The 11,926-nt window shown below is 35.4% G+C and overlaps 2 protein-coding genes across 2 annotated transcripts; both read left to right on the forward strand.

Annotated features, from left to right (window-relative positions):
* The first annotated feature begins 738 nt into the window (after nucleotides 1-738).
* LOC103131921 (interferon-induced protein 44-like) lies at nucleotides 739-3,500 on the forward strand. The gene is made up of 6 exons (XM_007543654.1): nucleotides 739-743; nucleotides 1,864-2,062; nucleotides 2,306-2,455; nucleotides 2,588-2,756; nucleotides 3,002-3,102; nucleotides 3,199-3,500. The coding sequence occupies exons 1-6, from the start codon at nucleotides 739-741 to the stop codon at nucleotides 3,364-3,366; spliced, it is 792 nt and encodes a 263-aa protein (XP_007543716.1). The 3' UTR covers nucleotides 3,367-3,500.
* A 2,209-nt stretch (nucleotides 3,501-5,709) lies between these two features.
* Nucleotides 5,710-11,690, forward strand: LOC103131918 (interferon-induced protein 44-like). The gene is made up of 10 exons (XM_016667008.1): nucleotides 5,710-5,722; nucleotides 6,074-6,121; nucleotides 7,330-7,344; nucleotides 7,575-7,592; nucleotides 7,778-7,811; nucleotides 8,049-8,253; nucleotides 9,776-9,928; nucleotides 10,052-10,220; nucleotides 10,999-11,099; nucleotides 11,180-11,690. Exons 5-10 carry the CDS (start codon nucleotides 7,795-7,797, stop codon nucleotides 11,342-11,344), a joined length of 810 nt encoding a protein of 269 aa, XP_016522494.1. The 5' UTR covers nucleotides 5,710-5,722; nucleotides 6,074-6,121; nucleotides 7,330-7,344; nucleotides 7,575-7,592; nucleotides 7,778-7,794; the 3' UTR covers nucleotides 11,345-11,690.
* The last annotated feature ends 236 nt before the right edge of the window (nucleotides 11,691-11,926 follow it).

Consider the following 11,926-nt stretch of genomic DNA (forward strand, 5'->3'; position numbering starts at 1 on the left):
TACTTGTTTCACTTTACTTGAGGTAATAGTTAATATTAAGGACACTGTAATAACACTTAATGACGTCTTCATAACTGGTGCTACTTGTTCCACTTTAGTTGATGTAAATGAAATTGTTAATGAGTCTGTTATTAAATCATTTGACCGTGTAATAAAGCTTAGTGAAATCTTTATTGCTTGTCCTACTTGTTTTGTTTTATTTCAGGGAGTGGAAATATTAATCATTGTTTCGTTAAAGCTTTTGCTAGTGTCATAATGAAATCATTATGACAAATTTATGTTAGATCATGATTTTTTGGTTAATGACAAGTTGTCATAACGAAGACATTTTGTCTAGAATAATGTCAAGGTCTCATAACGAAGACATTTTGAATAATGTCAACTTTGTATTAAAAGTGTCATTATTTACCGAATGACACTTTATGAAAACAGTCATAACTATTCATGAAGACTTATTGATGTTCATGACAGGTGTTATGTCATGTTTATGACAGTGTCATGACAGTCTTATTCAACCCCTTCAAATAAAGTGTTACCAAAAAACAAAAAAACTCTTGTCTTTTGATAAAAACATTTTTACGCTACGATGAGGAGTTTCTTTGGCCATATCAAAACTAATGTATTTAGCAAAACTGTAATTTAAACACTTTTTTTTTGTTTCGCATGAGTCACTAAATTCAACAAAGAAGTTACTACTGGAGGAAGAGACGAAGAAGATGACAGGAAGTGGATGACGGCATGGCGTGTTTTTAGATGGCTTAATTTGAATCTTGTCAATTTGGAAAACTTTTACCCCCTAATTAATGATTAGTGCATTACATAAAAACTGGTTTTAACCCTCTCAGGTGTTAAGGAAGAATATCTAAATTGATTAACTTTGAAAAAAGTCTGGCTCTCTCTCTTCCTCTGGATCCCAGGTCCTCTCGGCGGGCCACCTGTGGCCACAAGGAAAACAACTATGCGTGTTGACATCACAGAATTACAGAGTTTAATCCAATATAAGACAATGCATAAACTTACAAGTAAGACAATGCACAAACTTACACCAGAAACTGCAGAACAACGGAGACATACATTCATTTACCTGACATAAATGGAAAGAAGAAGAAAAGCAAAGACGTGCAAAGACATCTTTGGAGAGTTGCAAGAGCAAATCTGATTTGTTACTTCTGTGTAGAAAGTTTTATAGTAAAAGGCGTATTCTTATCTTTAATTTATTCAAATAAGGCGTATCTTTGCTCATCCAACCAGGAGCTATCTCTGACCCTTTATCTGAAGCCTAAACCCCTGCCGTGTTTCCGGCTTTTCACAGATGAGTGTGAAAAGCTACAACTTCTACTGTATTGTTTTCCCACACAGACAAAAGGCAGTTCAAACGATCCTAGCAAACCATCTGCTGTAACTACAGGTAACATAAAGGTCAAAGAGCCAGAATAAGTTACTGATTTCAAAACCACAACTAGGCCATTTGAATCAAGACATGTTAAGTTTTAAAACTAGCTTATTTTAAATTTATTTTCTCAACACAGGTTAGTTTATGGTTGACTTACCCTGATTACATCACAAGGTTAGTTACTAGCATTTGACCCAGTAACTACAGGTAAAAACTGCACCACTCTGCAGAGCCATGGAGTTTATACTAGTCTGTGAGGAAAATTTATCATCAAAAGCTTTTGTGTACCCAGTTGAAGATATTTTTAAAACATGTAATTGCTTTTATTGTCCCAGTGACAGTTTAATTGTCTTTAGTAATCTTAAACATTTAGATGTAGAACAGGGTTAAACACAGAAGCCACAGAAAAGCTAATATGTCCAACGAATCAATACTCTGAAACTTTCTCTTTTATTTTCACATACTGACAGAGACAATCAGAGAGATCTGCATTACATTAACAATTTTCAACCAAACAATGAAGTCAAAACCATCAGAGTTCTGCTCTATGGACCAGTTGGCAGCGGAAAGTCCAGTCTCATCAACTCCATCAGCAGCATCTTACGAGGAAGAATGACCACTCCAGCTTTGGCCTGTGACCTCTGCATCGGCTCGTTCTATACTGCAAAGGTTCAAATACAATCTTGTTCTTATCTGAGTTGAACAGAAATGTCCAGGGCATTCTCACTTCTCAATGTTCATCAACTGAAAGTGTGAAATATATATTTTTTTATTTTATTGTCATAACAGCTCACATCTGCATGCTTTTAAGCAACTTATTAACAACTGGAAAAAAAATAAAACAATTTGGCCGTTCTTCTACAATTGTCTTAAATTCTGATTCTTTATGTGTATTTAAATTTTCTGTTTCAGTATGAAACCCACAGAATCCATAAAGGCAGAGGAAACTTCTACCCCTTTGTGTTCACTGACACACGCGGTCTGGAAAAAGGAGATCAAAATGGAGTCAGTGCAGACGACATCAAACTGGCCTTGATGGGACACGTGAAGGAGGGTTATAAGGTGTTTCACTGTTCAACTTACACTCATACTTCAGCTTTAGCTCCACCTCCTCCACATCAGACTCAGAATTATGTTTATTTAATAAACTGTTAGTGATAAGATTACTTAATCATAATCCAATTGGATTTTCAGTTTAATCCTGTGTCTCCACTGTCTGGGGGTGATCCTGGCTACAACTCGGCACCATCCATAGATGACAGAGTCCATGTTCTGGTTTGTGTCTATTCTGCTTTGAGCACTGGAATGAGGCCCTCGATTTTACAAAAAATGAGGATCATCAGAGAAGCAGCCAGTGATCTGGGTAAGAAAAAGAGTACAACCTAGAGATAAATGAAGAATGAAATTAACATTTCAGTTGTTAATGAAACTGGAGAAATGCTGCAGTTAAAACGTTGATACCCTAATCTGTACGTGACATTATGCTTATTCTATCTTTGTAGTTCTCCTGAATGTTCAGTGCTTAAAAGAGACTATGGATTTGCGCTTGATAAAATGTATTATTAAATTGTCAAAGTGTACAGGAAAAGTTAATTTGTGTGTCTGCAGGTATTCCTCAACTGGCTGTTCTCACTAACATTGATTCAGCCTGTGGTGAAATTGATAAAAGTCTGAGGAATGTCTACCGGAGCAAATACTTAAAGAAAAAGGTTAGTTTTAGTGAGACTTATTCAAAAATTGGGCTTTCAGTTTATTGACATAAACATTTAACTGATGGTAAAATAATAAATGTGTCTGAACTGTAGATGAGAGACTTCAGCTCCAGTCTGGGGATTCCAATGAACGGCATCGTCCCTGTGAAGAACTACAGTCATGAAATACAATTAAATCCAGACGTCGACACTCTGATCCTTAATGCTCTGCGACTGATGATCGACTTTGGAGACGACTTTGCCGACAAACTGAGAACTTGAGCAAAAGACATTTGGAGCAAACAAAAGATGGCTGCACATTTAACTTTGCTCCCCCATAATCTACATATTGTTTCATGTACTGCATGTCCTACTGTACAACTCCCATATTTTGTCCTTGAATTGTAAGGAACATATTTCACATCCCTACAGAGGCTCTAAATAACAAATTTGTACCCAGAAGTACTAACCTGTGAATCAAGCTTATAATTTTGTAAAAATAAACTATGGGAAATTTGTTCAAATTATTTTAATTAAATAAAATTTTCTTGATTCAAGTTGATACATTCAGAGCAGAGAATTTGTCTGTCTTTAGACACAATTTGCATTTGTAATTTCATTTTGTGAACTTTTCGGAACCTTTGATTACAGATACAAAACAGCAACCACACCATCTGACATCTTTTACTTAAAACAACAAATTTTGACACAAACCTCAATTTGTTTAACGTCTCAGCCTGATTGGTCGAGACGTTAAAAGAGGGGACCAGTCAGAACGGAGATTGTTCAATACACTTACAGTCTGACAGGTGTTATTACTGACTTTATAGTAAATCATGGAGGTAATCAGTCCAAGTCATGGGTTTAGTGAAATACAGGTCAATTATTGATATATTAGTAATATGTTAAGTGCTGTGACAGACTAGAAACCTGTCCAGAGTGACCCCGCCTCTCGCCCGAAATGTTCGCTGGAGATAGGCACCAGCACCCCTCCTGACCCCACTAAGCTACAGGGGTGTTAGAAAATGGATGGATGAATGTTGTCAAGTGTAGGCTTTAAAATTAACCATGACGCAAAGTTACATAAAATTACATAAAATATAGATACAGGTGTAAATCAAAATGAAAATGCTTCTTTTAATGTAACTTTTCACTATATAAACAAATTTATTATATTACAAATTTGGCTTTGATGCTCAAATTTAGACAAAATTCTAATCATGTTAAGACTTATGTTCAACATAAAGTGTTCCAATCTAATTCACACAGGAAAACTACAATGTTCTGTAAAGCTGATCAGTGGGGACGATGTCGTTTTAACCCTTTCATGCATGGTGGTCACTACAGTGGACAGCTGTCTAAAAGCCACTTTCTTCTGCTTCTTGTGGATTTTTATGTTATAAATGTACACAGACCACTGAAGTGGACACTAATGCATCATAAAATACACTATCAACTACTGGCCATCAGCTGCAAATGTTAGAAATTATTTTTGTTAAATCCAATATGGCCAACTGACCCGGTCCCTCCTTCTACTGTAGTCGACTCTTACAGGTAATAAATCTATTGTGACATCAGATAACCCCTAAAGAACAATACTACTGATGTACTTTTCAAGTAACTTTGTATGTGGAGAAAATTACAATTGATCACCTAAAGAAAAATAAAATAATTTTTTTAAAAATATTTTTTCCTACCTTTTTTTATCTCTTAAGAAAATAAAAAGGGGGAAAAATCCTGACACAAAGGATCATAATTCATGCATGAAAGGGTTAATTACATCATTTCCATGTTTACACAAGTTGTTCTGCAGTTTCCTCTTGAAAAGACATCAGAGGTTGGGCTGAAAAAGGATGAATCATTGAAATTATTTCACTGCTTTTGATGGAAGAAACCTTGCAAAGCATCATTTTACATTAAATTATTAACATGTAAAAATGGTAACAATAAAAATCTTTGAAAAACGATTAATGTTAAAGCAACAAAGACATGAGAAATGATCCCATGTTCAGCCTGTTACATATGTCCTGCTTCAACAATGGTTTACTTTGAAGGGCAGTGTTTCTGTCCTTTAATCAAAAATAATTATTTAGTTTAATGTGAAAAGTTCTGCAGATTTTACATTTTCCAGTTTTTTATAACGAGCTCCTCCTAATTATTTTTTCTCATTAAACCAAAATTTGTCATGATTATATGGAGAGATAAAATACTGCAAAATTGTACTCAAGTGGTAGAACTTCTTTCAATGTATTTTTACTCTAGTGGCTAAGAAGCATCCATCCCAGAAATTACTCAAGAAAGAGTAAAAAAAAAACAAGTATTTAATTAAAATGCAAAGGCTGACTGATTAGAACATGTGATTTAATATTTAATGACGATTTCATCAGGCAGGAACAACATGTTATGCACAAATAGTGGCGTGTTAAGGACTAAAATGGGAAAAAATAACATGACTACAAAATAACAGATTAATGCCGAAGAAACGCACTTGTATTTTTACAGCACTCAAATGACCAGCGCATTCCCTCTGAAAGCCTGTAGGTGGCGCCTTTAAAAGTGAAAGTGAAACTGCATTTCTCTTCCCCTGCCTCACCCTGCGGATGAACGTTGTTCTCTTTTGTGGCGTCTCGGTACAAAGGTAGAAAAGACTTATCTTTGTTTTACAAAATCATTTCAGAACAGCAAAAAACGTCCCGCTCTGAATCCGTCATTTGGACCTGATGGTGTTAATGTAGCGGCCGCATCGATCCGAACTTAGCTAGCTGTGCTGCGTGGCAGTAAACACGAAGAAGGCTGTTAGAGGAACTTATTGTGGTGGTTTCCTTCCGATAAACATAAATATATTTAAATATAATAGTCATTATGCATTCCCACTTGAACTGTGTAAGCTATCTCTGGACATAGATCTGTTGTAAATAAAAAAAGATCATGTTGGATTGGAAGTCAAACTGCTTATTTTTACTTCTATTTTTCTGTCCTCTCACTGTAGACATCATTTTCATCCACCCATGGGAGGACAACCTTCAGTACCTCGTAAGTAAATACTATAAAATCATATGCATGAGATGTACGCACACTGGCCACTTTATTATGTACACTCTTGCAATTGTGTTTCCGCAAAAAGCAAATCCACCATACCAACTTTATTTATAAAGCACTTTAAAACAACCACAGCTGATACAAAGTGCTGTACATTAAAACACAACATAACAATAAAAAAATAAAAATAAAATAACTCTTACAGTTTAAAAACAAACAAACAAAATACAATTTAAAACTAGATCCCGCTGGAGTTGAAAGCCAAGTAAAATAGATGGGTTTTAAAACGAGCTTTAATTTAATCAGATCAGATGGCAGCAACTCACAGCGAAAGCTGACTTCCTAAACTTAATATGTGCATCAAAGTGGAAAGAAAGGGTGATGAAGTGAGTTTGATAGTAACATAGTTGTTGCTGCCAGATAAATGAAAATGTCAGAAACTGCTGATCTACCCAGCTTTACATCGAACGGTATAAAAAGAAACCCTCAGTTTTGGTAACTGTTCAGATGGTAGTTGATTTCAAAGATTGTTTGAGAATGGGCTGACCAGTTCTGGGTGACAGAAGCTGAAAGAACCACTCGTTCAAGTTAAATTATGCAAAATAACACCTCTAAATATCCAAAACGTTGAACCTATAAAGCACCTGGGCTTCAGCAGAAGCAAAACAAAATAAATGTAAGAATAGGAAGTAGAGCTTCTGGACAAACTTTAGGATTCTTAGTAACGTTTAGTCTAACAGAGGACGTTTGGGATCTAACAGAAGGTGGGATTTATGATGAAACCTTCAAATGTGCAGTAACTGTGTAATGCTGTCATGTCAATATGGACTAAAATACCTGATGAAAGTTCATGACACACAGTGAAGGAAACTGAAGGAAGAACGGAGTCCAACTCTAACAAGGTGAAACCTAACAAAGTGGCAGTCAAATGTTTTCTGCTATAACGTGGCTTAGCAAACTCACTTTACTTTGTTTTTAAAACTTTCAGACTTTTGTCAAGCATGTCGTATCAGAAATCTGTCAATAAATCCTTGCTTTAAAATAAATTTTTCCTTCCCCAGCATGTTGTAATTGTTAAACTTTCTTACAATTTCTGATTCCAAAAATATATTTTACAATCAGGATTTTTTCTTACATTTATGTGGCTGTAATCTAAAATATACTTTTTGAAAACCCAAAATGATTTATTATTTTTCTTGTGTTTAGCTCTTCCTCCCCCAGGTAAGTAAAATATTTTATTTATTAATGCGTTCACTGATAAAAGTATTTTAAATATTTGCAAATAAATTATTTATTAAAAAAAAATCCCTACCCCAGCATGTTGATTGTTATACTTCTCAATTTAAAGATATATTTTTACAACCATGATTTATTTTTACATTCACGTTTCTTTAGTCTTAAAAATGTGGTTTGAAAACCTAAAATAATTTATCATTTTTCTTGTTTTTTAGCTCCTCCACCTTCCCCACGTGAGTAAAAGATTTTTACTTTTTGATGCTTTCACTGAAAATAAAATTGAGCATTGTGCTTTACCTGCTAGACTCTTTACTCCTCGTTCTTATTTTTAATCTTGTTTTTTATATGCTCAATGTAGCAGAACATTTAGCGGATTAACTTTTAAGAAAATGATTTACTCTAAATTTCTCTTTTACAGTTTTTGACGATCCTTGGATGAACGTTTCCTGGGGGTGAGTGAATGTGTTTATATGCCAATGATGGTTCTTTCGTATTATTTTGATGTCCTGCACATAAAGGTCTTCATCTGTAATTAGTTATTTAGACTTGGGAAATGCAGAAATAATATTCTATAAAAAATCACATTAAAAATCACATTAAAATAGTGCATTTAATGTCCTGTAAACTAATTAGGCAGCAATGTGTCCAGTTAAACTTCTGTCCTATTTGCCTTTTCTCCATTTTAACAGAGACAATAACAGAGATCTGCATTATGTGGACAGTTTTCGACCAGTAAATGACGAAGTCAGACACATCAGAGTTCTGCTGTATGGACCGGTCGGTGCTGGGAAGTCCAGCTTCATCACCTCTGTCAGTAATGCTTTGCGGAGGAGAATGACCTGTGAAGCGCTGGCTAGTGCTGCTAACAGTTCAGGGCAAAGTTTTTCCAAGAAGGTGAATATACATTTTCCTTGTTTTGAGACACAAAATGGTTACAATCTTGTGTCACTTAGATATTTTATAGTTTTAATAGGTAAGGTGCTGTTCATGTACACATTCAGGGAGATTGACACAACATGTGAGTGCTGGTTTAGTCACAGTTGAGGGAGAGAGAGAGGATGAAGATGTAGATGGTCCAATAACCTTCAAGCTTCATCTGGGAAGTTTCACTAGTGAAAGAGATTGAAGGTCAGGCTATGTTTGTCTGGATATTTTCAACAGATATTGTTTTCCAGTTAAAGAAAAACACATTGCTATGATTGACTGTGTTTATTTACAGCAGTCAATGATGCTGTAATACCTATTACGGCCAGCAGGTGACATTGACAAAGGCAAAATTCAAAAGGAGAGAGAGAGAGTGTTTTCACACATGATAGTCCAGTCGTCTTGGTTCTATTGGGACCAAAATTGCAACATTTGTTAGATTTTCAGCCGGTTGCGGTTCACTTTCACACGGCTCTGTGTCAAATGATACAGGCTCTTAATAAACCTCCTCGCCTGTGGGGGCGCTGCACCAAGAACCACTGAAGAAAAAAGCGCAACTTCCTTTTTCAAAAACGGAAACGGAGTGGCATCAGATTTTAGCGGTCGAAAGTTACCTTTCAGAGCAGCCCAGCTGCAAAGGGAAAGAGTAATTAAAAGGATTATTTCACCAAATACTGACCTCCGACACTTGTAATGCAATTGTTTAAACAGAAAACCGTCATTTGCTAATGTTCTGCTAATGTCCCAAAAACCACAATTTCACAATTGCAGTGTTTCGATTAAATAAGAAAAACACTTAAAATCACATGAATAAGTTTGTTCATGTGATAATTAAAGAAAGACACATCTTAACAGTCATTAAAAACAAACCGCGCCAGGATCCTCCAACCACTTCGTGTCGTCTTCTTTGTCTTTTCCAGGAGGAATAACATCCGATTGTTAATCTTGCAACAAAGTTTTATGATGTCTGTATTAATTTCAATACAGCCGAAAAACCTTCTCATCCTAGCACAAAAAACTTATTTTTTTGCAAAAAATAGTCTTTTGAAATTAGCATGTTCCCATTAAGTAAATTTATTGTCGTAATTCATATCTGCACAATTTTAAGATCACTGGAAACACATCTGCTGAGATTTAAAAAATCTTTTTCCCTAAAGGATCCTGGCCCAGAGGAAAACACAGAAATGGTTTCAGATACAATTTCAAATATTAAAACCTAAAATTAAAGTCAGCACATATTTTAAAACCATCTCCAATGAGCTGGAAGCCCCTTAACTCTTAAAAATGTTCAGAGACACCTGCCCTAAACTAGTTGATATAAATGTTACATTATATCTGATAACACAAGATTTTTGATAATTTGTTACTTGTCACAGAAAATAATGCTTGAAATAAGGAGCTAGGGAGAACATTTAGGACATCGGTGGTTTTCTTTTGCTGTTTTTCTGTCTGATTCTTGCTGGTGGCTGTTTTCTGACATATTGTCTGTCAGTATTTAACTCACAGGATCCGGAAAGGAGGCAAAGGAAACTATTACTGCCTGGTGCTCAATGACACCATGGGCCTGGAGGAAGGATATGGAAGAGGAATCCACACTCACGACATCAAGCTGGCTATGATGGGACACGTAAAGGAGGGATACAAGGTATATTTAGCTAAAAGTTCTTATTACCTCCAACTACAAGTAACATTGTCAACAAAACAATAAAAGCTTAATTTATCTGTCAAATCCTTAGATTCATAAATGGGTTTTTTTTACATGTTACAGTTCAATCCTCTGGCTCCACTGTCTAATGGGGATCCTGACTACAACTCGTCCCCATCTCTAAACGACAGAGTCCATGTTATGGTTTGTGTTCATAATGCAAATGCACCAGAAATGAAGTCCTCCATTTTACTGAAACTGAGGGAAATCAGAGAAGCTGCCAGTCGTAAGGGTAAGAAACAAACCATAACCTGGAGAAGAGTATTAATTCAAAAATAAAAACAGAAGTATGTTTATTTTTTAATAATTAAGGAAAAAAGAACTTTGCTGGAAAAGAAATGTCTAAATTGATCCATATTAAGCTTAACTTAGATTGTCGTGGAAAGTGGGATTCATTTCAGTAATTCAGTGCAAAAGTGAAGTTGATACCACACAGATTCGTATAGAATAACTCACACAGAGACGGTTTAGGTGTATCCACCGGAGTTTTTTTGTCATTTGTTCTGTTAGACCACATGGATTTGGTGTCTTTGGGGACCAGAAACTGTCGATTTTGAAACCAGGTTGTAGTTTTAAAAAAACAGCTCCGTTTTTGACATTGTAGCTCCATCTCTCTCTATATGTGCTGCATTCGCCTCACTCTCACGAATAGCAAACATTGTGAGTTCTGCATTTTTATGTTGTTCTGTGGCGGAGTTACAGCCCGCTGACACATTGATAGCCATATATTGTTATGGCTATCAATGTGTCTTGATCTGAGCTCCTTGTGTGATCTATAGATTGTTGCCAAGAAGAATATTAGTGACACCATAATCAACAACACAGATGAGCTGAAAGCATTCACTACATTTTGCTTCTTGAGCCACAGGCTGAGATAATGACATGAAAAATTTCACCCTGACTTAATAATGATAGATATGAGTTTGCCTTGAATTACTGGCAATCATTTATTCTTCAGTTTTAATATAAATGCCACTCTTCCAATAACAGATCCATTTCTGTATCCATAGGTGTTCCTCAACTGGCTGTTCTCACAAACGTTGACGAGGCGTGTATTGATACCAAGACAAGTTTAAGAAATGTCTACAGGAGCAAATATTTAAAGAAAAAAGTAAGTTTCAGTTGGACTTTTAAGAAACTCAATCACTTTTAACTGAGTCAAAAAGAAAACAAATGTGTTTTTTTATGTAGATTTCTGAATTCAGTTCAAGCTTTGGGATTCCAATAAACTGCATCCTTCCTGTGAAGAACTATAGTCACGAAATCCAGACATGTTCAGATGTTGATACTTTGATCCTGAGAGCTGTGAGACTGATTGATTTGGGACATGACTTCACGAACAAAGTGCTGAGATGATTTGGAGCCTGAGGAAATAACAAGCATGTATGATAAAGCTGCACATCTTCAATGAATGCAGGAAGAGACTGCTGATGCATTCAAGGTGTGCTAAGAGAAGATAGACTGTCTGCAGAGCTGTTCAAGTCTGAAAGAGGATCTCAGTGCTAAACATGAGCACCAACATCCAGAAGACTGATATCAGCCTCCATATTTATTTTTAAGTAGTTTTTTCAAAGTTACATGAATGATCATTTCTTCCTGACACACATTTCAAATAACATGTTAGAGCAATAAATAGCATTGTTGTTGAGTGTATATGTCTATTTATTAAATAATTTAACAAATGGAATATTGAATTGAAAACAATGCCCATTTTGTCTGCATGTGGTTTTTGATTGAAATACAATTAGACCCTATAATTAACTCAATTAAAAATGATGGTATATAAAAGCCATAGGTGGTGAAGAAAAATTTAACCTCAGAATATTTCTGGAAAACAAGGACATTTTAGAGCTTGAAATGTCAAAATAAATTTGACTTCTGGACACTGATACAATTTAAAAAAAAAAAATGCATTTAATTTACACCTTTATTTACCAA

Source organism: Poecilia formosa, unplaced genomic scaffold, assembly GCF_000485575.1.
Source record: "Poecilia formosa unplaced genomic scaffold, Poecilia_formosa-5.1.2 Scaffold874, whole genome shotgun sequence".
Classification (NCBI taxonomy): Eukaryota; Metazoa; Chordata; class Actinopteri; order Cyprinodontiformes; family Poeciliidae; genus Poecilia; species Poecilia formosa.